This window comes from Spermophilus citellus (assembly GCF_964194105.1).
Source record: "Spermophilus citellus genome assembly, chromosome: 2".
Taxonomy (NCBI): domain Eukaryota; kingdom Metazoa; phylum Chordata; class Mammalia; order Rodentia; family Sciuridae; genus Spermophilus; species Spermophilus citellus.
In genome coordinates, this window is record NC_138183.1 from 245,773,809 (window position 1) to 245,798,646 (window position 24,838).

Genomic DNA, 24,838 nt, shown 5'->3' on the forward strand with positions numbered 1-24,838 from the left:
GGACAGCGGGCACCAGGCATGACCCAATGACTCGCTTAAGTCACCGTGGGGCTTTGGAACATGTTTCTTGTGTGTCCTACCACCTACTACCAGTGCTCTATTCCCAGCACCCTCCAGGGACCCCTCATCAACGTAGAGTGACAGCCGCCCGTCCTGTGTATGAGGAGACTCTGGTCTCTCTGCACCTTCCCTCAAGCCATCCATCTGCAGGATTCTGGCCCCTCCCCTCCAGAACTGCAGAACAGCACACTCAGTGTCTTTGAGAATCTGTGGCCCACTCCACACCTGAGCAGAGAACGCACAGAGGTAAGGGGGCAGAGATGTCCCCAGGGTCATCAGCCAGCGGGGACCACAGGCGAGACCTGCACCAGGACTCCAGAGGGCAAGTTTCCAACCTTATCTCACTGGCCCTCAACTGCATGTGACCCCCCAAACCTCTGTCTCCTTAAAGCACCGTCTCCTGGCTCTGCCCGGCTTCCCCAGGCTCCTCTTCATTGTCTCGCATGAGCAGACCCTTCCCCCCTCATGCCTCAGGACGCTGCTCCCCCTGGTCTGCTTCTCAGGCACTGGACCTGAGCCCCTCCCGTGGGGCTCCCATGAGAGTCAAATGGGCTAATCAATGTCTGAAGGTGCTGCAAAGTCATCCCACCCTGCAGACCCCGAGCCCCAGGCCTCTCCATCCTTCCCTTTGGGAAGAGCCAGGGCTATTTCTTGGTTGCTTTGCCCACAACTGGAACATTCCGGGGAGCAGGAGGACCTATGATAGTCCAGGAGTGCCACAGGAAGATTTGGGGAGCAAATCCAGAACACCTCCTGTTCCTGTAAATAAAGTTTTATTGAAACACAACCTCTCCATTTGTTCACATGCTGTCCCTTACTGCTCTTGAGCTACAACAGCAGAATTAATATCAAGGCAGGGACCACAGAGCCTGTCAAGCTGAAATATTCACTACTGGGCCCTTGCAGAAAAGGTTCTGTAATCCCAGAGATCAATAATGATGATGATGATGATGAAGCCCCTTCTTTGTGCACCAGAATCATGATTGTGAGTCACTGTCACTTCCTCACGGTGGGGAGGAGCTGGTTGAGATGCACCAAACCCCCATCTGCCCTGCCTGCTATGACCAGAGGCTTCCTGGCACATGTCATGAAGACAGAATCTGTAAGGACACAGTTGTGGTGCAGGGAGTGGCCAGGGATGGAGGAGCCGGACAGACTGAATGCCTGCACTGGCTAATGCAGTGCAAACTAGGGGGCAGGTTGGGACACGGTTTGCGGACAAGATCTCCAGGGATTATGGGTGGATGAAAATGCATAGTGGGATCTGAGCCAGAGGGATAAATTGAAGAGAGCTCACAGGTTTCTGGCTCAAGAAAACTGGGTGACAGTCATGTTCTGAGATGGGGAAAGGCGGGAGTAGGAAGTCTTCAGGAGAAAAGCCAACACTCTAGTGATCTCTCCCTTATGAACTTATAGGAGCACAGAATCTCAGAGGAGGCTAAGAGTTTAGAGAAAATTCAGTTTCATGTCCATCTGAGGCATGGAAATCCTCTACACTTGACCTTGAATTGCCATATCACATTTCTCAGAAGCCTGTTAGACGTGGAAATTCTTTGGCTCCACCCAGACCCACTGAAGTAGAACCTCCAGGCTGGGTCAGGCAATCTGTCTTTCCACAAGCCTCCCAGCCGATTCTGGAGCACACTCATGTTGGAGAATCACTGATCCATTGCATCTTCTCAAATGATTGTTTTCTCTCATGTCAGCACCACTCCGGGTTGGATAAGGGTCCCCAAAGGCCCGTGTGTTAAAGGCTTAGTTACTCCTCAAGGTGGCACTGTTGGGAGGAGGTGGAACCTTTACCAGGAGGGGCCTTGTGAGGACATCTTAATAACTCCCCACCTCTCAGCAGCTTATCCACTCCTGTGAGACCTAACTCACCCCAAGAGACCAGCACTAATCCCTTCACAAAGGAAACCATGACCAGTCACCTCCCGCTAGCCCACCTCTTAGAGGCCCCTCGCCTTTCAATACAGTTACCTGGACAGCAAGTTTCTAGCATGTGACATTTCAAACTCTATCCAAATCTGTCCAATAAACACCTGGCAGGTGGACACAATATTCTGGAAAACAAAAGGAAGCAATTAACATTTTTTGAGTGGATCCCTGTCCTGTTATTTCTACTCAATGCTGTTCCATCGGAATGATGTCATTTTGCATTCAGACAGTGCAAAGGAGGTTTATTTATTCTCTAGCAACAAGGAATCTGAAGAACCTGGGCTCAGGAGGTTTAGCAATTGCCCTAGTTCACACTGAGAGTCCTTGGTGCCAAACTGGATTGGAATCCATGTCCCTCTTCTCTAGAGCCCATGCTGTTTTGCCACTGGATCCTGTCATGGCTGCAGTGCTGGGCACAGGACACAAAGAAAGCACACAGTTGTGGTGCAGGGAGTGGCCAGGGATGGTTGTTCTTTGTGTGCAGAATCATGATGTTGCAAGCTACGCACTCACAGAGGGATGAATGGTCTTGACCCGCCTGCTGGTCTCTTGCCCTTAATGTTGACCCTGGTGTTGCTCTTGATGACCAGAAGCTCCCTGGTGAGACACATGAAGGTGGGAGCTGGACATGCAGGACCATGGTTAGGGGAGAGTCTTTTCATGGCAAGTAGGGGTGACAAGCAAGAACTAAAAATTTAAAAAATTTGGAATATTCTCCTCTCACAGTCCGGCCTCAGCTGGGTGTCGCATTCGATGCTCGGCCACTCAACAAACCTCAGGGCGGCTGTCACACGTCTCCCAACCACTTCGTCACTGATAATCTGGCTGACTCTCCCTAGCTGAGCTTGTACCATAATGTCCCCCAAAGGCTCATGTGTGGAAAGCTGGGTCAGCCATGCAGCCATGTTCAGAGTTGAGACTTTTGAGGAGAGCCTGGATCATGAGTCCTCTGATCTCGCTGATGGATTAGCCCACTAATGGGTTCATAACTGAATGGACGACTCGAAAGTGATGGAAACCACCAGACGTGGAACCTGGTTGGAGAAAGTAGGTCACTGAGGGAGTGTCCTAGAAGGTTACCTGCTCCCCTGTGACCCTTTCTGCCCCACTCTTTGCTTGCTGGCCACCATGAGGTGAGCAGCTCTGCTCTTCCATGTTCTCCCGCCATGATGTTCTACCTCAGTAAAAGCCCAAATCTATTGAGGCAAAATGACCTTGTACCGAAACCTCTGAAACTGTGAGGCAAAATAAATCTTTCCTCTTTTACATTGATTTTCTCAGGCATTTTGTCACAGCAATGAAAAGATAACACAAGTGCCTTATATCCTAGTGCACAGCGTACCAACCTGCGCACAGCAGAAACTCAATAAATACTTGCTGATTGCTTAATCAGTGTAATCTGTGGGCTCATGTAAATTTCATGGCCCACTTCTCCACTTCTTAATCTCTCCATTTCTCATAGACAGACTTTGGAAGGAGCTCCCATGGAATCCTAAGCAGTCAAGGCCATAAATTCTCTCAGGGGTAAATAAACCCTCCCTGGGTGGTAGACAATGGACTCATTGACTCTACCTGAAACTGCAAAGAGGACTTTGGTCCTTGAAAGAGAAACCTAATATTTCTTCTTCATCTGGAATTTCTGGACCAACTGTAAGAACCAGCAGACTGAAGAAGGAACCCCAAAGACTCACCAGGACCACAAGGTAAGGTTCCCAGGAGTTCCTCTGAGAAGCCTCCACAGAGACTGGGTCACTTCAGGAGAGACCTAGGCCCTAGACAGGACCTGGGAAGTGCCTCTTGGGAGCTGCAGGGAATCAGGATGCTCCTGTAGGTGAGCAAATCCAGCCTGATGGGACCTCTCAGCAACCTGGCCTTGGAAAAGGGGAGCCAGGCCACCTGGGAGGTAACCGAGAGTCAGAACAGGTCCCTGAGACTAGTTCCCATCTCTGCAAGGACATTGTGGTCTCCCCCCAGAAGGCTGGAAACCCTGCATCTTCTGGGAGACCCCTCTGAGTCCAGCCCTGGGTGCCTTGTGATCAGGATTATTCAGGGCCTGGAGCTGGCGATGCAGGGAAACCTTCTGATCTCCTCCTTTGCTCCTGATGGTTTCCTGGTAGGAAGCAGAACTGAATGGGGGGGGGGGGGTGGCCCTTACAGGGCTCAGTCTTCTGTGCCCATTGTCAGGTCTTCAGTTGTCTTGTTTTTCACACATAGAAGAATGAAGCCTGCTCTGAAAAGGAAGAGAAAACTAATCCATTGTCTCAGGTCATGAAGCAGAGCCTGGCGTGCAGCACAGTATTCCTCATGAAAACAAAAGCTTTAATTCTCATAATTCAAACCTCAGCGTCAGCATTTCCTAGCTGTGTGTCTGTGCTCCAGTTCCCTAACCTCTCTCAGCCTCCAGTACCTCAGCTGCAAAATGATCATGGTAATAATGGGTCACTGGAGGACACAGGCCTGTGAGGCATAAACACCGGTGGTGGCTGTGGTTGTTATTATGACCCACTCCCCTAGGAAACCTGCCCTTCCTTCCCAAAGCCAGGAGGGCTCGGGTCTAAGAGGTTGCACGTGCTGCCTGCCACAGCCTCCGTCTGCACTGTGGAGTCTCCTGGTGGATCTAAGATCCCTTTAGAACAGTGACAGCACCTTGAAGTGAGCGTAGCAGCCAGGAAGGATGAGTCTGAGGCCCGAGGCCACTACTAGAGCTGACCATGCACAGGCAGGCCCTTCCGGCTCACTGCCTCCTCTCCCTGCTTTGCAGAGATGTGGGTAAGAGCCACCTGAGCAAGAAGTCCTGGGGAATGGCTCAGCTGCCAGGTGGCAGACAGGACAGGTGCTTTCTTGAGCAATAGCAGAGCTGCACGGGCCTTGGAAACCAGCTAGAAGGTAGAAGAGGGAAAGCTAGGAATTTCCTGAATTCCTGCAGAGCCCGCGTTTTCGACATTTGGGATCCAAGGAAAGGGAAGTCACAAGGAGAAATGGGGGGTGTTTCTGAACAGTCATGGGTCTCAATCTTCTGCAGCAAATCCCCACTCCTGGAGTCTCTGATCCGGTAGGTCTGTGGAGTGGACCGAGAATTCACATTTCTAGCAAGTTCCCTGGTGATCCTGAACCTGCTGGCCTGGGATTTTGAGATCCCCTACTGTAAGTATTGCAAACAAAATACTTTGGGGTTAATTAGGAAAAATGTTCAAAACAGGGGGCCTTCTGTTGTGGACGGTCTCTATATTTCAACAGAGAACAAGTATAAAGTGGGTGTTTCCCCTGGGCCAGGCTCTGTGCTGCAAGCACCCATGATAAGAGGCCGAGAGCTTCTTATCATGTCTGCTACATAGATAGGAGAATGAGAGCTTTGCCAGGGGCTCAAGGTCATGAAACTATTAAATGGAAAAACTGAGAAATGACCCCAGGGCTATCTGATCTCGTAGGGATGCTGTCTTGCCTTTATTTTCTAGACGATTAAACATTAAACACTATCAGTCCTTCAGTCTGCCCCAAACCCAAGTTGGCTGTGGGCAATTCACAGTGTTTCTCACTCTGTCAGCAGCTGGGACACTGGGCTCTAGGATGGGTTCACTTTATCTTTATGGCTGGTGTAGAAAGGGCAGGAGCCTCCTGAGCACTTATGGCTGGATCGGGTCTGCAGCATTTGGTACCAGAGAGGTGGTTTTCTGCCAGCAAGGATCGTACAATTTTGGTGACACAAGCCCAGCCACCAAAACAACCAACAACCCCAGGTGAATCACACAAGTTACCTTCCCCTGCTCTGCATGGGATCTCGTCCCACCTAGTGCTGCTTCAAGGGTCTCCGGAAGCCACACACCGGCCTGTGCCCTTTGCAAGCTTCCTGAGCTGAGCTGAGCAGCACAAGAGTTTAGAGCTTCTCCAGATCCCCATTATCTGAGACCACATTCATGCTTTTCTCAACTGCCTCCTCTACTCAGAAATCAATTGAAACTGCGTGTGATTCAGGGTTTGGCCATTCTCAGACCCTCTAGGACCCCAGAACATGGCATGGAACATGTCATTGGCATCATTTCCTGCATTTGATCCCAAGAAATTCATCAGTTAAACACAGACCAACAGAATTCAACAAAGTGTCTCTGTGGTCCTGATCCTAACACCAGGTGGACAACCTTCAGGAAGAGGGGACAAGATGGGCATTCCCAGGCCACCTGGTCCACTGTCCCCCTGGGTGGCAAGGGTACATGGAGCCTGGGAAAGACAGTCTGCCTTTTCTTTCTAAAGCCAATGAGTGTTAAGGAACCATCCATAAACTAGCTAACTTAAACCCAGGAGCTAGCTAGCTGCTCATAGACTCCAAGAGCAAAAGTAGGTAAAGCTAATGAGAACCTTGAACCAGAAATTAAAAGGGCACAATCAAAGTATCCCCTCCCCCTCCCTCCATCCGTGGTCCTCATTCTCCTTACTCTGAAGGGCTATCTCTTCCCCACTGCGCATGACCTGTGCTTGACCCTCCAGCTCTGTATGACTTTCCATCTCACAATAGTCCTCAAGTGCAATCCCAAGTCCCCAGGAGAAAGGAACTATCAGCCATTCAAGGTCAGCTGTGCATCCCCAGACCCACCCACAGTGGCCAGGGTAAGGGGCAGGAGGGCCTGTACCCATTCTGCAAACTCAAGGTAGGCAGACTGAAATACCAACTGCAGAGGCCTGCACAAAACCACCAGCCAAAAGGTACCCAGGGTCGACAGGAGCTAAGCAGCCAGGAGACCTAGTCTCCAAATCCACCCCCACATAAAGAAAATAGAATGTCCCCCGAACATGGACTCCCAGGAAGGAAAGTAGCTTATTGGGTAGAGCAGCGTGGTAGGTGGTTTCCATTTTAATGAGGATGAAGCTGAACATAAGAATGAGGACAGATGGGTCATGCATTTTGTCAGAGGAGGAAAATGCACCTTCTTGTGTGTTCTGTGGCAGCTGCACACCATGTCCACACTGGAGAGTGGAACCAGCAATGTGCCCAGTGCTCATGCCCCAGCAAGTGTCCATGTCATCCAGCCCCGGTATCCGGTGACTTCAGAAAGCCACAAGCAACCTTCGGGGTTAACCACTTACCCACCCTCCACGACAGTGGTCCAGTGTGATACAGGAAGAACAAACTTGGCGCAGCCATTCCTAGTGTACCAGAATGCAGCGGGGGTGACCGGTGCACAGGGCCAGCTCACCGTGCTCCAGCCTCCAGCAGGAGGGCCCGGTTTGCAGAGTTCGCCTGGAGTGACCCAGTACCCACTGGGAACAGCCCGTGTCCAGACCCTGCCTGGAGACCCTGAGAATCCTGCGATCGCCATCCCCGGGCTGACACCCACCTCAGGCCAGTCCCCGTCGAACACGGCATGGAACATGTCATTTGCATCATTTCCTGCGTTTGATCCCAAGAAATTCATCAATGATGAGGTCAGAACATTAGGGGTAAGTGCAATGTCTTTTCTTCTGCTTGGGTCACTTCATAAGGCCACTTCTGGTGCAGTTAGACGAGGAAGGCGAAGATCTGGAGAACAAAGCAGGTGACAGTTTCTGGAGGCTGGACCCGGGAGGTCCCACAGACAGCAGTCCCCCTCCCCGTCTCCCTCCCCCTCTCCACCAGTTCCCTGTCTTTGGGGAGGCTGTAAAGTTGGTTAACCATCCCCTTCCTACTTGTCAGGGCCAAAGGTCCGCATCAGTTTCACTCAAAAGACCATCGACCAGGAAGTCATGTGATCCGGGTTTTGGGGCTGGCTGGAGGCTGGGTGGACTCGGGCACATCCTTCCCTCTCTGGGCCTCAATTTGCTCATCTCTAAAGGGAGCAGATCTAGTGAGATCCTCTCTTAAATCCCTTCAGGCCCTGAGGCTCTGTGATCTCCTCCTCAACCAAGGGGATCCTGACCCTGACCTGCCTCCGCCAGCCTCATCTGGCCCCTGGAGAAGCTCCGGTCATCCTCCTCTTGGGGCAGAAGCCACATCAGTCCTGTGGTGGACTGGAGGCCCAGCCAGTTCCTAGCAAGGGGACTGGCTTATAACAGATCCTCAGTCTGTACACACTCACCCATTCCATGTGACAGGGACTCAGAGCTGACTAGGACACCACCCTCAAGACCAAGGAGGGTCTTCACTCCGTGGCAGCTACTGCAATTATAACAGCTTCTGGCATGGCCAGAAGACGCATGCCCCACTCATCCTGGGCGCCCAGAGAGTTCTGTGTGAGGTTGGAAGGCCAGGAAGCCAGAGAGCAAGCACAGGTCGGGAAGAGGCTCACTCACGAACCCCCCTGTGGGTGGGTATGGTTAGCGCAGGCCCCCCAGGTGCCCATGTGCTGGAAACTGTGTTCCCACCAGCAAGGCGATGTTGAGAGCTGATGAGGAACTGTAAGGAGTGTGGCACAGGGGAAGTGCTTGGTTCACTGGGTTCAGAAGAGAATAGCATAGTCCCCATGGGGCTTCTGATTAGATGTCAAGAGCAGGTTCTGATCAAAATGGCAAGAGTGGCCCTTCCCCATCCTCTCTGGTTTCTCTGCCTCAAGGTGACACAGCCAGGATTGTCTCACCAGATCCTGCATCATGCAGTTTAAGCTTTTAGCCTCCGTACTGTGAACTAAATAATCCTCTTTTCTCTGCATATTACCTAGACTCAGGTATTCCATTGAACAACAGAAAACAGACTTAGCACACACCCCAATCTATCCCTCCTCATTGATCCTTCAGGAATAAAAATGTGGGTTTTACCAATGACAAAACTTATCAAAATCAATCTTAGACTAAGATCCATAAAACAGTGTCAAGAAAACAAATGCTGGTTGTGAGCATCAAGTGAGATTAGACATGTGTGTGGACCCTTCGAAAGATAGAGCTAGCCTATGATATTGCACAGTGATTGGGATTTTGTAACATGATTACTATCATTATTAATTAATACCAGATAAATCCTTGTTAATTTTGGCTTCCAGTGACTTTAAGGTATTTTGGAAGAATTTTTTGAAAATTTCTCAAAACAGAATTGAGTCAGCAAATGCCTAGGGATCCTGGTCAGCCACAGTGAAAGCTAAAAATGTGGGCTGTCTTTCATGGATTGAATTTCATTTTAGTGGGAAAATTATGCCATCCCTCTGAAATACAGACCTAATGAGAACACAGACAAAAAATCAAGCACATTGTCTTGTGAAGGGACGATCGTGTGAAATGCACATTTGTCACCAACTCATAGACACATGGGCCAGGAGAGTGGGACGCATCTGCTCAACCCTGGTCATTTGACCCCTGAGGAAACCGAGGCCCAGAGACACCCAGAGCCACCTCCCACCTCCCAGGAATAGCCATGCCGTGGGAGCCAAATAGGAGGGGATTCATTCTGATGGGTCATCAGAAAAGGGTTTAGATGACCCGTAGGAGAAGGTTAGAGAAGAAGGAAGGATAAGAGGGACAGAGGTCTCCCAGGGCATCCATTGCCAAGGGAAACTGGCTAGTCATGGGAATGGCTGAAAAGAGAACTCGGGTGTGAGAAAGTGTCCGTGTAGGGCTTCCACACACCTCCCTGCAGGAACTTGCCAACAAGCTTCATGTGCGCTGCAGTCTCGAACGAGCCCTGCAGGCCAGCTTCTGAGAGCCCATCTTAGAAGGAAAGAAACCTGGGCACAGAGAGGGTAGGGTAGTCTGGGGGAGCCCCAACACCTACCATCCCTCGAGTCATTCTGGAGCATCAGCGTGGCTGGAAGAGCAGCGTGGCAGCCCGTGGCCCCCAGCTCTGCCTCTCACCATCCTCTGGTCTCCTCCTAGGCCATCCAGATCATCATTGGCCTGATGCACGTTTTCTCTGGGATCAACCCTCTGCTGTATTCCGATTTTTCTGTGACTGGACTATCAGGGTATCTGTTCTGGGGAGGATTATCCGTGAGTACAAAGCCTCCTTCCTGGGTCACCCAAGGGGGACAAGGAGAACATAAAGAAAGAGCAGGAATTTCCACTCACGTTCAGAGCCAAGAGCCAGCCCTCCACCTCTACAGGTGTAGCAAAAGGTCAGCATCCAATTCACACCTGCCCAACAGCAGCCCCTGCCTCCAGGGCACATTTGGGACACAAACCTTTATTGCTTTATGCCTTCTCCACTGCACTTCCTCAGGGATCTTTCTAGGAAACATCTCATAGGTAAATCAGAGCATATCCAGTCCTGTGCTTGCGAGATGCCTGCCTGCCAGTCACGGCAGCTGAAATTGTCAGGAATTAGGTAAGCTATTTGACCACAAATGATCCACTGTTCTGCACCAAAGAAATCAGCAAATACTGCAAACCAGAGTCTTTTCCAAAACCACTGGCACCTCAGCAGGCAGATGGGAAGCCTTTCTGCTGACAGGCCACTAAGAATATGGAACTGAAGAAGTTAATTAATAGAGAAATGGACACCCATGCTGTGTGATTCTACTTGTGTGAGGGACCTAGATGAGTCAAATGCATAGAGAGAGAGGTAGCTCGGTGGTTTCCAGAGGCTATCCAATGGGGAGGTGGTATTGAATGGGGATAGTTCAGTGTGGGACAAGGAAAGGGATCTGGGTGTGGATTGTGGTGTTGCTGGTGCACAGTGCTGGTGAACTGCACACTCAAAGGTGGCTGGAATGAGTTTTAGGATTGTGTGTCTAAAGGGAATAAAAATTAAAAATTTTTAAAAATGAAGAGATAGGTATCCATGACCTAACTCAAAACCCGAAGCATCACCAAGTTTTAAAACCCCAAGAGTATCTGCTCCCTGCTTCTAGAAGTGGCCCCTATTCTCCATTTTGTGTTTCTCATTCCCATTCTTTGTGGTCCAGCCACATGCACCCACACGGCATGCCTTTGCACGGGTATAAAGCCATGTGAATGAAGCGTGCTGCATCTTCACGCAGCTTGCTCTGTCCCACTGCATATTCTGTTTTGGAGATTCGTCTGTGCCACAAGCAGCCATAGTTCATGTTGCACTGATGGATCGTGATCTGCTGCATGAATACGCTACAATTTCCTTGTCCATTTTCTTGTCAACAAATGTCTAGGTTGTTCTCAGTTCTGGGCAGCGCAAACCGTGCCACTGTAATTGGTTGTGTGTTGCACGTGGACAGGATTTCCTGTGTTACCACACTGTAAGTGGTCCCAGATGTGCCTTGAGATATTGCCCCAGAGCCCAATGAGATTTGTGGAAACCAGGGCAATTAAAACCAGGGCAAACGTTAAAGCTTCTGCCAGTCTGGTGGGAAATTTGAATTTCCATCTAATTATCAATGCTTTGAGCATCTTTTCATTATTGAACATTCAGTTTTCCCTTCTCTACCGACATGCCAATCTTCTTTTTCTTTTTTCTTATTTTCTTTTGGGTTGTTTGTCTTTTTCTCCTTGATTCATTGGGATTCTTTGTAAATTCATGCTTCTTCTTTATTGATAATAATAATATTCCAGTTTATGACTGATCCTTTGATTTTTGGCTAATCCTTTCTTTATGGTATCTCCTGATGGACACAATATCTTAATTAAATGTGTCCTAATTTGTCAAAATTTTTGTGTTCTGTGCTTTTAGTGTCTTGCCAAGGTAATCTTTTCCTGTCCTAGGTCATAAAGAGGTTCTTCTATGTTTTCCTCTGAATTTGTTTAAAGTTTACTTTTACACTTAAATCCTTAATTTATTAGGGATTGATTCTGGTTATGTTATGTTAATGTCCAATTTTAATTTTTTTGTCTCTGTGAATTAGTAATTGTCCTAGGCTCTCCTTTGTCTGCTGACCTAAAAAGCCAAATATCATATGTCACATATGAATATGTGTAGGTCTGCTACTGAGACCTCTCTCCTATTCCACGTTGCTTGATCTGTCTTTGTAATTCTATATTACACTGTATTAATTACTATGTCTTTATGCTAAATCTTTATATCTAAAATTTCCTGGAATTTGTTTTCCTTTTTAGCCAGGGGAGCCAAAACTAATGTTAGCTTTTGATCATCCATCTATATTTCAAGTTCCAAGAAACATTCTACTAAAAATTTTCTCCCGATTCTTCCAAGTGGCTTTTTTAAGCTGCAATATACTTTAATAGATATTTTTATTGTGTTATTTTAATGGCACAAAATTATGAGTTACAGTGTGATAATTTGGTACATATAGACTTTATGATGATCAAATCAGGTCAATTGAACTTATTCTGAAGCCACAGATCAACATGGAAGGAATTCATGTCTTGCTGGCATTTATTCTTCTGATCTATGAATATGCATCAGAATTTAATACCTTTCAACATTTGTTAATTTTTACATTAAAAACTTTCATATCTTTATTACATTGTTCCGTAATTTTTTCTTCATCGCAAACATCTTTTGCTAGTATATAAACATGCAATTGACTTTTGCATATAAATCTCACATCTAATGAAATTACTAAACTTTCTTATTAATTCTAATGATTTGCTTCTAGAATCTTTTGGGATTTCTGTGTAGACTATGATATGTACTAATAATCACCCTGTTAGTGCTTCATGCTCAATCTGTCCATGGTTTTCGTTTTCTTGTCTTATCATACAGGCTAGTACCCACTTCAGCTGTTTTAGATGCAACTGTCTGGGACTCGCTTATCACTTTTAGGATTTCAGATCATCCAGTTCAAAGCTCCTTTCCAATGTACAAGCATCAGACAAAACACGTTTTTAGAGCAGTGGCCGGTTATAACCATTTCTCATACAGCATCTCAATCATCTCGTCAATAGAATAGAGGACTGGTCTGTTGTTCTATAGTAAAGGGCTGGCCTCGCATGCAGAAGGTCCTGGGTTTGATCCCCAGCACTATTTTTTAAAGGTAACATAAATAGAAAGTCTTTTTTACACATAAGGGAATGGAAGAGGCTTCAACAGAAATTCACAGAGATCTCTTATCTGTGCCACTATTCTATTCCAGGATGTCCTTCCTGAACTGCAGGGGACTTTGGTGGCATGGTTTTCAGCACTGTCACAGATCATCAGATATGTCAAATAGTTTCTTTAATCCACTGGGTTATTTTAAGACTTGGCATTTTTAAATTTGTTTGACAAACCTATTTGATTGCCACCGATTGAATGCTACTATTGACACTGGATTGACTAAAAATTCAAATATAGTGGCCTAGAAAGACTTATGTGCAAAACACAAGTTCATAAAGAAACACTCAGATAAGGTAGATAGCATATATATTTCCCTATGGACAAATAGAATGCTCAACAGTGCCCCCAGGACATAACGCTGGGTCAGCCAGACTCTGCACTCACCTGTTACCTGTAGCGATGGCACTGCCAGAGAGAAGTTTGCCAAAGAATAGTGACAATATCTGGGTACAGAGGAGCATTGCAGTGGGGTCATTCAGACCAAAGCAAACTGTGGGCAGAGTCGAGGAGGTTGAGGCAAAGGCGAGTTTTATGAGCAAAACGAGAGAAATCCATATAGGTGGCTTGGACACAAAGTTCACTGGTTTTGAGAGCCAAGGCAGGAATTGGCTTGGCTCAGTGGTGGAGGTACCTTGCTGGCCAAGTGCCTGTCCAGAACATCTGGTCTGTATTGTTGTAGCCTAAAAGAATATTAAAGATAGACTTTGTTCCAGAAATATGTGCATATGGATCAACATGCAGAACCAGTTTTGAGTGCAAACAGGAAGCAATTTCTAGGGGGATTTTAGGATTTAAGTCCTGTAACAGCACTGATGTCAGATGAGCAGGCGTGAAGTCTTCGTCTCAAACTTCCTGGCTCTAACTTTCTGTGGACTGACAAGACCAAAGGTGTCAGCAACGACTGCACACTGATAACCTTGACCCAAACTGCAAGCACAAGTCTATACAGCAGTGACAGGAATAAGTGTCTCTTGGAGAAACAACTGGAACACAGTGAAGTCCACCTGCGAGGAAAGCCTCAGGCTGAGGGCTCCGAGAGCACATGGTGGGATGATCAAAGCTGCCCCATGCTCCTGTCCTCTGCCAGAAGCCCTGCTGCAGGCTCCCAAGCCAGGCCCAACTTTATGCTCTATCCCTGCTGACTTCTAGCCTCCCACAGTGGCACAGGAAGTGAGTTCTTAGAGGAGAAACTTTAAGAGAGCTCAGGATGCCCTGGAAATCTCCCTGTCCTCCCCACTGAGAATACCATTCTAATTCTCCCACTTGAATAACATGTCCCACTTGGAGGTAGACAGGGCAGGGATCGTTACCCATGTCCATTGTCTAGATAATGAGACTGAGGTTTCGAGAGATAAGATGCTACCATCACATCCTCATAGACAGAAAGTTCTGGAAGAAGGAGCTGATCCAGGCACCTAGTTCAGCCTCTTCTCATTAGACTGAGCTTAGAGTCCAGCCTCGAGTGTTCCATGCCCATCACCTGCCTTGCATCATGGAGTGCTAGTTGGGACTCTCATGCTGGGTCCTGGAGCACAGTGAGGTGACCAGTCACAGAAGTAGAGCAGGATCCCAGGTCTCCTGTCTCCCAGCACCAAGGCTCTGCCCACCACATCAACCTGACTTTGGTTGTCCAAGATCCAGTCCATGTTAGGCAGAGTGAGCAATAAGTGAGCAGTGACATGCCCAGGCAACGTCCTCAAGGAGAACCTGTAGAAGGTGATGATAATGAGACAGAGCACCCTGGAACAAGATTCAGACTGCCAGAGGAAGGGAGGCTTTAGACTCGGCTCACAGGGGTCAGAGCATCGCAGCACTCGGTACGCTGGGCACGTCCACTGGGATGGGGAAAATGTTGGAAAGAAGTAAACAGTTTGCATATTTTCTGGAACAAAATGTGTAGAACTTGCAGACTGAGGGAAGATCCACCTCTGAATGGATGGCTGTCATTTTTAATGTTCTGCAAAACGTATCATTCTTTTTTGTCTGCATAGTACATTGCCTCTGGATCCCTGTCTGTATTGGCTGAGAAGGACCCCAGCCCATGTGTGGTGAGTTCTGATGCCTTCTTTGGTGACCCCTGAGTGTTAGCATTTTCTTCTTCTAATCATGGGAAACAGATCCCAGAGTCGCGCTCTGAACCAGCACTCCATCCAGAACCTTCACCCACCTCATTCCATTCAGTCTGCACAGCTCTAGGAAGTTCTGTCGTCCCTGTATTGTAGATGAGGAAACTGAGGCCCAGAGAGGTCACAGGTCTTATGTGAAGTCACACACTGAACACAGGGCACAGCTGGGACTTGGACCTAGAGCGCTGATTCCAAACCTGTGCTTCTAGTTATCACAAGAATTCAGTTGCTAAAAACCACTTGGCTATTTGGGAAACTCGTGAGTTTGCAGAGCGGTGCCCGCGGGGGGGCTCTGCGTCAAGCAGGAAGCCAGGCCTGGGCTACAGGGGACGGTGCCTGGCAGCCGCCTCCCTGGCACTTCCTGTCTTCCTCTTTGGCTGGACCTGGGAAGTCTGCTTTGAACAACGGCACAGGGCACAGCCACAGGGCACAGGGCATAGCATTCCCTGGGACCTTTAGAGTGTCATTCAACATCCAGAAAAATATCTGCTCATGTTTTGAGCTTGTTGTGGCCTCTAAGAAGCTTGGGAATGAGTGCAGAGCTCCTTGGTGGCCCCCTTCACCCCTGCCCCAAGACCTCCTTCCCCTTAACCCCTTCTCCCCTCTGCAGGCATCGGATCTGTCTCCCGCCATGTGAAGAAGGCAGTAGGCTGAGGGGCTGGGTGATCTAACTGAAGTGTCCCCAGACACCAATCTCCTTCCCCAGGACAAATGTCCACTGCCCCCATCTGCCTTCCTTACTGCATCCCTCCCAAAGCTAGCAACCCCCAGATACCCCAACATCGGCTCAGCTCACACTGCTTCTTCATGTCCCAACAAGACTGGTTGAACCCTGTCCCCCAAACTCTGGGGAGTCTAGAGCCCTCTAATGGTGTCTGCCAATTCCTGGGCATCCCCTAACCCCCTTTCTCTGCTGTGTGACATCTCTGCTTCAGGCTCTATGACCCACAGCTGTCCCGGGCTCAGCCCAAATGTGGCCCACAGCCCCTGTCTCCTTCCCCATACCCCTCAGGGAGACCGCCTGAGTAGGAGTCGGTGTGAACAATTGCAGGATGTCAGCATCTTATCACAGAGAAGCAGATCCCTTAACATTGAACATTAGACTTTCTGGCCCTGAAAACCTTCCCCTGTCACCCTCCAACCCAGGCTGCAGCCCTCCACCTCAGGAGCCACGTCCCTCCCACGCCCTCCACCCAAGGCAAGCCTGGGATCCCTGCTCAGCTCCCTGCAGCGCACCTGGGCCCTGTCCTTGTGTCTTTCCAACCCAGCCTTCCGAACCTCATTTCCTATCCTTCTATTTAGTGAGGTGTTGGCCAAGCAAAGGGGGCCCCGGTCCTAAGGGGACCTGCACAGTGATTCCAGAACAATTCCCTCCTCACTCTGCTTGGAATCCACTGGCTTCTTACCTCTTTCCTGCAGACTTTTCTCTTTTCTCCTACCCTGCTATGTTGTCAGGTGCTGGGCTTTGGGCCCTGCTCACGGTTGTCTCCCTCTGTGTCCTCAGGTGAACGGCAGCATCGCCATGAACGTGGTCAGTGCGGTCTTCTCCCTGACGGGCATCTCCATTTTCATTCTAGATATGTCCATTGAAAGGGAGGTGAGCAATCCACCTGCCTGGGCCCATGCTGCCAAAGGACAGGAGGGATCACAAGGTTGATTCCAGAGCAGGAGGGAATTCCAACACAATTACAACCTAGTAAGATGAGCACTGTGTCCACCAAGTATGGACCCTCACCAAACTCTGTGGCTGTGGAGGCCACCATCATGAACCTCACTTCACAGAGAGGACAGAGAGGAGGAGACATCCGGGTCCTTCTTTTACCCACCCTACATCCAGTTTAGAGGTAGCAAGTGCTCAGGTTTGCAGCCAGGGCACCTGCCACTCAAATCCACAATCGAATGCACAAGATGACCTGCCCCAGGAACCTACTGAGGGACAGCCGGTCACTAAGAGAAGAGGTGCTGAAGCTAGCTTCCTGTCTTATTTGGGGGGCTGCAGAAGCAGATGCAGGAGCAAGATTCAGGTGCAGGGCATTTCTGTCAGAGGTGAACCCAGGAAGCCCCAGCAGGGGACGGGGGACATGGTAAGAGCAAGGGAGGAGGAAGCCAGGATGAAGGGCATGGTCAGGCAGGTGACCACAGGAGCTCCCTCCTGGTGGGAGTCTGGCAGAGTGAGGAGTGGGCGTCTCAGTTCTGGCCTGCACTGGGCGAGGGAGCAGGCAGGGAGCCCCCAACTCCACTCAGTCCTTGGTTGAAAACCGCTGCTGAGACCACCAATTCCCAGGTGCTTCCTGTCTGCCCTGCACGTGGGCAAAGCAGTCTCCTGGCCAAGGGAGGCCCTCGGGCTTGTGATGAGGCTGGAAGACAGGTGGCGGGGGTGGAAATAGGGCCACTGGGATCCAGGAAGGACCTCAGTAGCTTTGACACAGTACTCAGCAGGCCTGAGGAGCAAGGGGGAGAATAACTGCTCCACAGTGAGCCGTGACCCTGTCCTCCCTGGGGACTAACCGAGCAGGCAGGGAGGGCTGGCAGGGCCCAGGGTCTCTATCCAGACCTGTGTGCAGGTGAGGTGCTCCCTACGGACAGGGCTCCTGCAGGCTCTAGGATGAAGTGACTCTGCTGATGTAATGTGGCTTCTAGAGGATGCAGCAAGCCACAAACCAGGCCAGGTGTTGGCCTCTGGAGTCCCCGGGGTGGGACAGAATGTCCTCATCAAGGGTGGGTTGTGGTCCTGGGGAATCAAGAGACCAACATCTACTGGTCTGTAAAGCGGTCACTGGGCATCGTGACCTCTGTCATGGATGACCACTGGTGTAGTGGCGCCCAGAGGCTTTGGAATTTCCTTAGGCAAGGGGCCAGTCCTCTCTGCCACAGAGGGGAAGAGTGTAGCGGGGACCCAGGATGATCTCCATGACCCTCCACCCCACTGGGGATGGACATGATCCTAATTACACCGAGTTCTATGGGGTCTCTTGAACTGTCCTGGCCTCCCTCTTAGCAGAAGCTCCTCAAGCTCTGAGTCCCCATGGCCACCTTCCAAGGACAGCATCCATATAGCATCATCATCAGGCCACAGAAGCCAGGAGCCAAGCAGAGCCGATGATCACCCTCATTGGTGTCTGTCCCAACAGCCCCTGTCACCAATCACCTGGTCTGTGAGCTTGTTTTTTTTTTTTTTTTTGGTGGTGCTGGGGATTGAACCCATGACCTTGTGCATGCAAGGCAAGCACTCTACCAACTGAGCTATATCCCCAGCCCCTGTGAGCTTGTTGAGGCACGTCTCAGCCTGGGTTCTTCTCATGCGACTTTGAGACATATCATTCATTTGGGAGAGAAGCAAACAGGAACCCAAGGGGCAAGGCAGCTGGGGTCTTCATACACCGAACACTGATGGTCATTAATAGAGGGCTGCCCTCCAGGGGCCTCTTTCCTGAGCTGCAGACCTGCTGTGCCAATAGCAGCGTGGGCTCTGGAGGCCAGAGGAAGCCGCAAGGCAGAGAAAGGCAGGTGTTGTAAGAGAGGTGTTCAGGGGTGTCCGTGGGGGGGACGAGCAAACAAGATCACATCCATGTGCAGGAGAGTGGTGCACCCCAGCCCCACAGGGACGGAGCCTGGGACCCTCCAGACCCTGCCCTCTGTGAGTCTCCATCTGATGGTCCATTTGTATATGTAAATGTCCTTTATAATGTCAAAGGGACAAAAATCCAACAATTAGTTTAAAGATCGAAAGAAAGGAAAGTAAGAATGCAGGTCCTGACGGTTGGGCATCAGGTAAGATCCACTAAGTGGACAGGAAGGGCACACGAAGGGGTGCCCAGAGGATCTGCTCAAGAGACCACTGCAGAGGGTCTCAGGCCTTCCAGATGAGGCATGTGGCACTTGTCTAAGGTGAGCCCTGAGTGTCACCTAGATAGTCAACCCAAAGGACTAAAGTGCTTCCATTCCTGTCTGCCTCTAGGTTAACATGAAGGCCTACGTGGGTAGTCTCCTGCCCTTTGTCCTCTTGGAGTTCTTCCTCACATGTGTGGTCTCACATTTTGGGTGCCAGGCTGTCTGCTGGAGACGCTTTGAGGTCAGTGTCCCAGGAATCAGAGCGTGCTCCTGCGGGGGGGGGGGGGGGGGGGGAGTAACAAGACATGACCAAAGACAGACAAATGAGGCCTGAGAAAGAACGTATCAGTTAAGCGTTGCTGCATAACAAATGACCCCAAAATTTAGTGATTTAAAAAAGCAACCATTTATTGAGCTCTTGATTCTGAATATAATCAATCTGGGCAATCATCAGTGAGTCCATCTGCTGGTCTTAGATGGACGCACTCTTGCATCTGCAGCCAGCTACCAGGTGGGAAGACCTGTGTACGGAGCCCTTGTTGGAACAGTTCCTCTCTGATCCACGGGCTATCTCATCCTCTGGTATGCCAGCCTGAGCTCCTTCACAGAGTGACCGTTCCACAGAGTCGTAAAACATGGCAGCTCCCTCAGCAAGCTCTCTTGTCCTCACTTGTGTCACACTTGCTAATCTTCCCGGGCCAAAGCCATTTACCTGGCTTTGTAATCAGTTTTGCAGTTGATAAGTCTTCCCTCTCTCCACAAATTACTAGCACTTATACAGCATGCAAAATATGCTCATCCCTGTCCCAAGAAAGCCCTGTGACTAAGCCCAGCATCGGTGAGAGAAGGTCCACCAAGGCATGGAAACAGGAAGGGGAAGAATTAGTGACCATTTTACGGTTTACTACAGAAGAAGATGATGGTCTTGTGTCCTTTGCCTTTCAGAACATGACAATAGGTTCAAGCATATTCAGCTTCAACACAGCCAACATGACCGCCAGCCACATCTACACTACTGACATCCCTGTCAACGCAGCCACCAGCCCTGCCAACCTTACCACCAGCCCTGCCAACCCTACCACCAGCCCTGCCAACCCTACCACCAGTCCTGCCAAACCTAGCTGCCCTGACAACGTTCCTCCTGAACCCATGTACCAAGAAGTACCTGATTATGGCCGGAGATAGACGTGGCAGGTGCCTATTCCAAGTCTCAGGAGGAGGCACTGCAGAAGAAAGACTCCTTACTTCCTGAATCTCCCATGACCTTGCCTAGCATCATTGCTAGGCCAGTATCAACCACCATCTTCTCCCCTCTTTATTCCTAAACCTAATTTTTATTTGTTACTCATACTTTTACTTCATACCTATTTCCCCCTTGGCTCTAGATCTCTTTCAGCCACGGTGAACTGCCAGGTGCTTTTGAAGTCCATTGCCCAGTTGTGCACCCTATTGAGAGGCTGGTTCTAGACTGGTCTGCAGTCTGGTGGGGGTCCAACTCCCAACCTTCCTCCCCCGACTCTGACCGTGACAGTCTCACCCCCACGGGGGAGGGAACGTGATACAGGGCGTGTGCACTGCCAGCCATCTGCGTGTGCCCCAGCACCCCTGGGTGTGTGAACGGGAGACAAGGGATGCCCAGGCTGCCCGCTGGGGCTGCAGAATACATGACACCCCTCCCCCACAGACAGAGCTGCTTGGGATGGGCCATGGTGGAGGTGCCCGCGGAATCCAAGACTGCTCATGAAGAGTCCTTCCCTCGGTCGCACAAAGGTCTCTGTGGGCCAGCGGTCCCCACAGGACGTTCCAGCCCATTGACTGAGAGCTGGCTGCATGACTGCTCCCTCCTCTCTCTGGTGTCCCTCTGCCTTCTTTCCTGTGTGACAACAGGCCACACTGTCAGGATGTGGGGGCCACGGGTCTGGTGCTCCTGACAGACCTCCAGGCTTCTTTCCACTGGAAGCATCTTGCAGGGAACCTCGCCCTTGCTCATGTGGCCAGGCCCCTGCCATCCTCTGGAACTAGCTGTGCTCGGGCACCTCTTCTCCACCTGCAGCGAGGAGGGGAGGCAACAAGATGAGTGAACCCCTAGGCTACTGCAGTGCCAGCCACAGGCTCCCCACAGTCTCCTCTGGAGACACATTTGTGTCACCAGTCACCAGAGGGCCCTGAGACTACCATATTATGCTCTCCCCACCCTGCGCCAGGATGTGGTTCCCAAGACCACTCTCACGCCAGAGCCACATTCTGGGGAGTAAGGGCAGCGGGCCGCTCCCATGGGTACAGCACCTGTACTTCACTGAGCGCGGGTATTGAATCTCCAGTGGTAGTACAGGTGGATGTGAACCCATCTTATAGATGAGGACACTGAGGCTGAGGGAATCCCTCCTCTGAGCCAGTCACTGAGGGGTGGACACAATGCAGGGTTCGCTGTCTGCCGACCCACAGCCAGCCCTCTTTCCACCCGACACCGGCTCATCTGGTTTCCCTTTTCCATAAAAGTCTCCATTTCTGTTCCCAAGGCAGGAGAAGACACGCCCCGCTGTCCGGGAAGCAGCATGACTGGGAGCCGTCTGAGATGGTTCCTGGGAGAGCAGGGGGTTGGAGTCCTTGTGTGGGGGGCATCCATTGTCACCCACAGGTGAGCACATCTAGAGGTTGGCATCCAAAGCCTTCAGCTCAAGGCATCAAGCTCCTCATCACCTCTGCTCAGGACCTGGCCACAAGCAGTCCCCGACCTGCAGCCCCAGTGCAGAGCATGGCCCCAGAGGGTGCAGGAGAGGGAAGGGGAGCAGGTCCATGCCGCACCTACAAGGTGCTGGACAGGGTGCTAGAAGCTTCCCTCCATTCTTGTTGTACCAGGTGCTGTACCAGATCGTAAGGGTACAACCAGGGAGTGGGAATCAAGATATTTCGTTACGGATGCACAGACACTGAAAAATCACAATGGAAAAAGGCTGAGGAGCTGGGGCAGGGCGCTGGCGGGTCCCTGGTAGCCCAGGATTAACCCTTCCATTGCTGGAGCATGCAGAGGAGAAGCTGTGTCAGAGGAGGGGGCTGAGCACTGGGAAGGTGGGTAGGGGGTCTCCAGGGCTTGGGTAAGTGGCATGAGAGCCCTTTAATATTATAGTAACTAGTCTTCTGTGACAGCGTTTCCCAGCAACATATCAGCCCAGGGTATAAATTGAACACAGCCCTGACCCCTGGACCTCACCCTCCAGTGCAGAGGCCAAGCAGAGAGGTGTGAAGAGATGGCAGTGGCTCCAACCTAGACACACACACACACACACACACACACACACACACACTCCTGAGGAATGTCACCTGCAACCACTTAGCAACATGCACCCACCACCCCTCTGCTGATACAGCCACCCTCTGCTGGTGGAGGACCCAGAGGAGGTGACCTTCCTATGTTAGACCAGGACACAAGAAAAGACCACCGACTCCAATTAAAATCAAATTAAAGCAAGCTTATTATTTCAACCGGCCGGGCTGCCTCTCCCACCCAAAACCACGGGAACAAGACAACACCCCAGCTTTCCTGCAGCCCAGCTTTATAGCCCAGAAAGTTACACAAGGGGGTGGGGGCGGGTTACAGATAACAAAACTCTGACGAGCATAACACAAAGGTTTTCATTTTTGCTGGCCCCGACATCAGAATTTACGAAGGTCGGGTGTCTGTAGTGGGTTGTGCAGCATGTCTAGTGCCGGAGGTGATACCCAGAGGGACGCTGGGAGAAAGGGTACTGCTGCTGCCGCTGGCTCCTTCAGCTTTAGCCCAGAACCCACGCTGGAGGACATCCGGCGTCTCCATGCAGAGTTTGCTGCAGAGCGGGACTGGGACCAGTTCCACCAGCCTCGGGACCTCCTGCTGGCCTTGGCCGGGGAAGTGGGAGAGCTGGCAGAACTCTTTCAGTGGAAGTCTGATGCAGAACCTGGCCCCAAAGCCTGGCCCCTGAGGAAACGGGCAGCCCTTCAAGAAGAGCTTAATGATGTCCTCATCTATCTGGTGGCATTAGCAGCCCGTTGCCATGTGGATCTGCCCCAAGCAGTGCTCTCCAAGATGGATACCAACCGGCGACGTTACCCCATTCATCTGTCACGTGGCTCAGCCCGCAAGTATACAGACTTGTCCCATGGGGCCATCTCTGAAGACCAGACTATGGGTCCTGCAGACCTTGCCCATGAGTCCTCAAGCCAGACCTCAACATAGAAACATGGGATCAGAACCTGCAACTCAGCATGGCATCTGAGAAGCAGAGGGTGGCCTGGCTACAGAACTTATTATAGTCCTTTCCTAACAAATCAGGGCTTAAGGGTCCCATTTCCCAGTTTTCAAGGCCCAAGAACCTCCAGAAGATAGCCTTCTGGTGTTTTCTCCCCCAATAAAATGGTTTTAACTTCTAAAAAAAAGGAATTTATGAAGGTCATTAGAGCCTCAGAAGGGGTTGTTATCTGGCCAGGGAAGGCCAAGATTTATGAAGCGTCACTAAAGTTTCAGAGAGGGCTGCTATCTGGTCAGAGAGCCAGGCATGGGTGAGTTCAAGGCCCGGGCAGGCATTCCAAGCAGGTTCAGAATTTGCAGTAATTTATAGTAAAGCCGAAATTAGCTTTTCATGGCTTTGTGGCGAGATGGCTCCCAATTTTAAGAGAAAATCAGGCTGGGTCTATCACCTACCCCATGCCATTAAGAACCACTGAGCTCATTGATGGCACCATTATTGATGATCAAACAAAATTGGAAGCATCAATAGCCAGGTATGTTGGCACACGCCTGTAATCCCAGATCCCAGCTATTCAGGAGGTTGAGGTAGAAGGATGGCATGTTTGAGACCAGCCTGAGCAACTTAGCAAAACCCTGTCTAAAAATAAACAACAAAAAGGGCTGGGGATGTGACTCAAAGCACCCCTGAGTTCAATCCCCAGCACCACTCACACACACACACACACACACACACACACACACACCAAAATGTCCTTTTGGCCAGGTGTGGTGGGGCACACCTGTGATCCCAGTGGCTCAGAAGGCTGAGGCAGGAGGATCACAAGTTCAAAGCCAGCCTCAGCAAAAGCGATGTGCTAAGCAACTCAGTGAGACTCTGTCTCTAAATAAAATACAAAATAGGGCTGGGAATGTGGCTTAGTGGACTCAGTGCCCCTGAGTTCAAGCCTGGCTACCCACCCCGCCCCCCAGAAAAAAAAATGTCCTTTGGTAGAAACTAGAGGACTACAAAAGCTACATGGTCCAACAAGGACAACTTAGCAGCTGTAAAGAGGACTGCACATATATACCTAATTAAAATAAATAAATTTTTAAAAAGAGGGGTTCACATGCTCTCCAGATCTGCTTGAGATGATCTCCAGGATATCTTTTTAAGTGGAAAAAAATGCACAGAATAATATAAATAGTCCGCTACTTTTGTATTAAAAGAGATGAATATAAATAGATATTCTTACAGACATTGTGTGTGTATATATATACAACCCTCCCCACGTTGGTGGACAGAGGTAAAGCAGTTACTATCAAAATAACAGCTGGATCCTTTGTATGTAGAGGCAAATTGGGTCTAAAATTTACAGGAAAAGGCCAAGGAATTAAAATATCCAAAGCAATTTTGAAAAATAAGAATAAGCTGGAAGAAACACAGTATTTGATTTTAAGACGTATTATATGACTATGCTCATCAAGACGGTGTGACATTGGCACCTGTCAGCACAGCAGAACAGAGAGTCTAGGTCCACTCTTCTACACAAACTGAGGTTGACAAAGGCACAAAAATAATTCAGTAGAGGAAGATTGGTCATTTCTACCCACAGTATCGGAGCAACTTGGCACTTGGCCAAAAAATTAAAAGGAACTCGATCTAAATCTCAGGCCTTATGCAAAACATTAACTCAAAATTAATGTAGATCTAATCTCAAAATGTAGAACTATAAAATTTATAGGAAAAAAATGTAAGAGAAAACCTTTGAGACCTGGAGTGTTTAGATATAACATCAAAGATACAATTCACAGAACAAG

General features: G+C 49.9%; 2 protein-coding genes across 2 annotated transcripts; both read left to right on the forward strand.

Moving 5' to 3' along the window:
- Positions 1–6,948: 6,948 nt before the first annotated feature.
- Positions 6,949–20,001, forward strand: MS4A18 (membrane spanning 4-domains A18; the record flags this gene model as incomplete). Its single annotated transcript, XM_081280481.1, has 5 exons — positions 6,949–7,431; positions 9,769–9,882; positions 16,490–16,582; positions 18,944–19,057; positions 19,762–20,001. 5 exons carry the CDS (start codon positions 6,949–6,951, stop codon positions 19,999–20,001), a joined length of 1,044 nt encoding a protein of 347 aa, XP_081136607.1.
- Positions 20,002–22,498: 2,497 nt separating this feature from the next.
- Positions 22,499–23,080, forward strand: LOC308641333 (dCTP pyrophosphatase 1-like). The gene has a single exon (XM_081279806.1). The coding sequence runs from the start codon at positions 22,514–22,516 to the stop codon at positions 23,027–23,029; it is 516 nt and encodes a 171-aa protein (XP_081135932.1). The 5' UTR covers positions 22,499–22,513; the 3' UTR covers positions 23,030–23,080.
- The last annotated feature ends 1,758 nt before the right edge of the window (positions 23,081–24,838 follow it).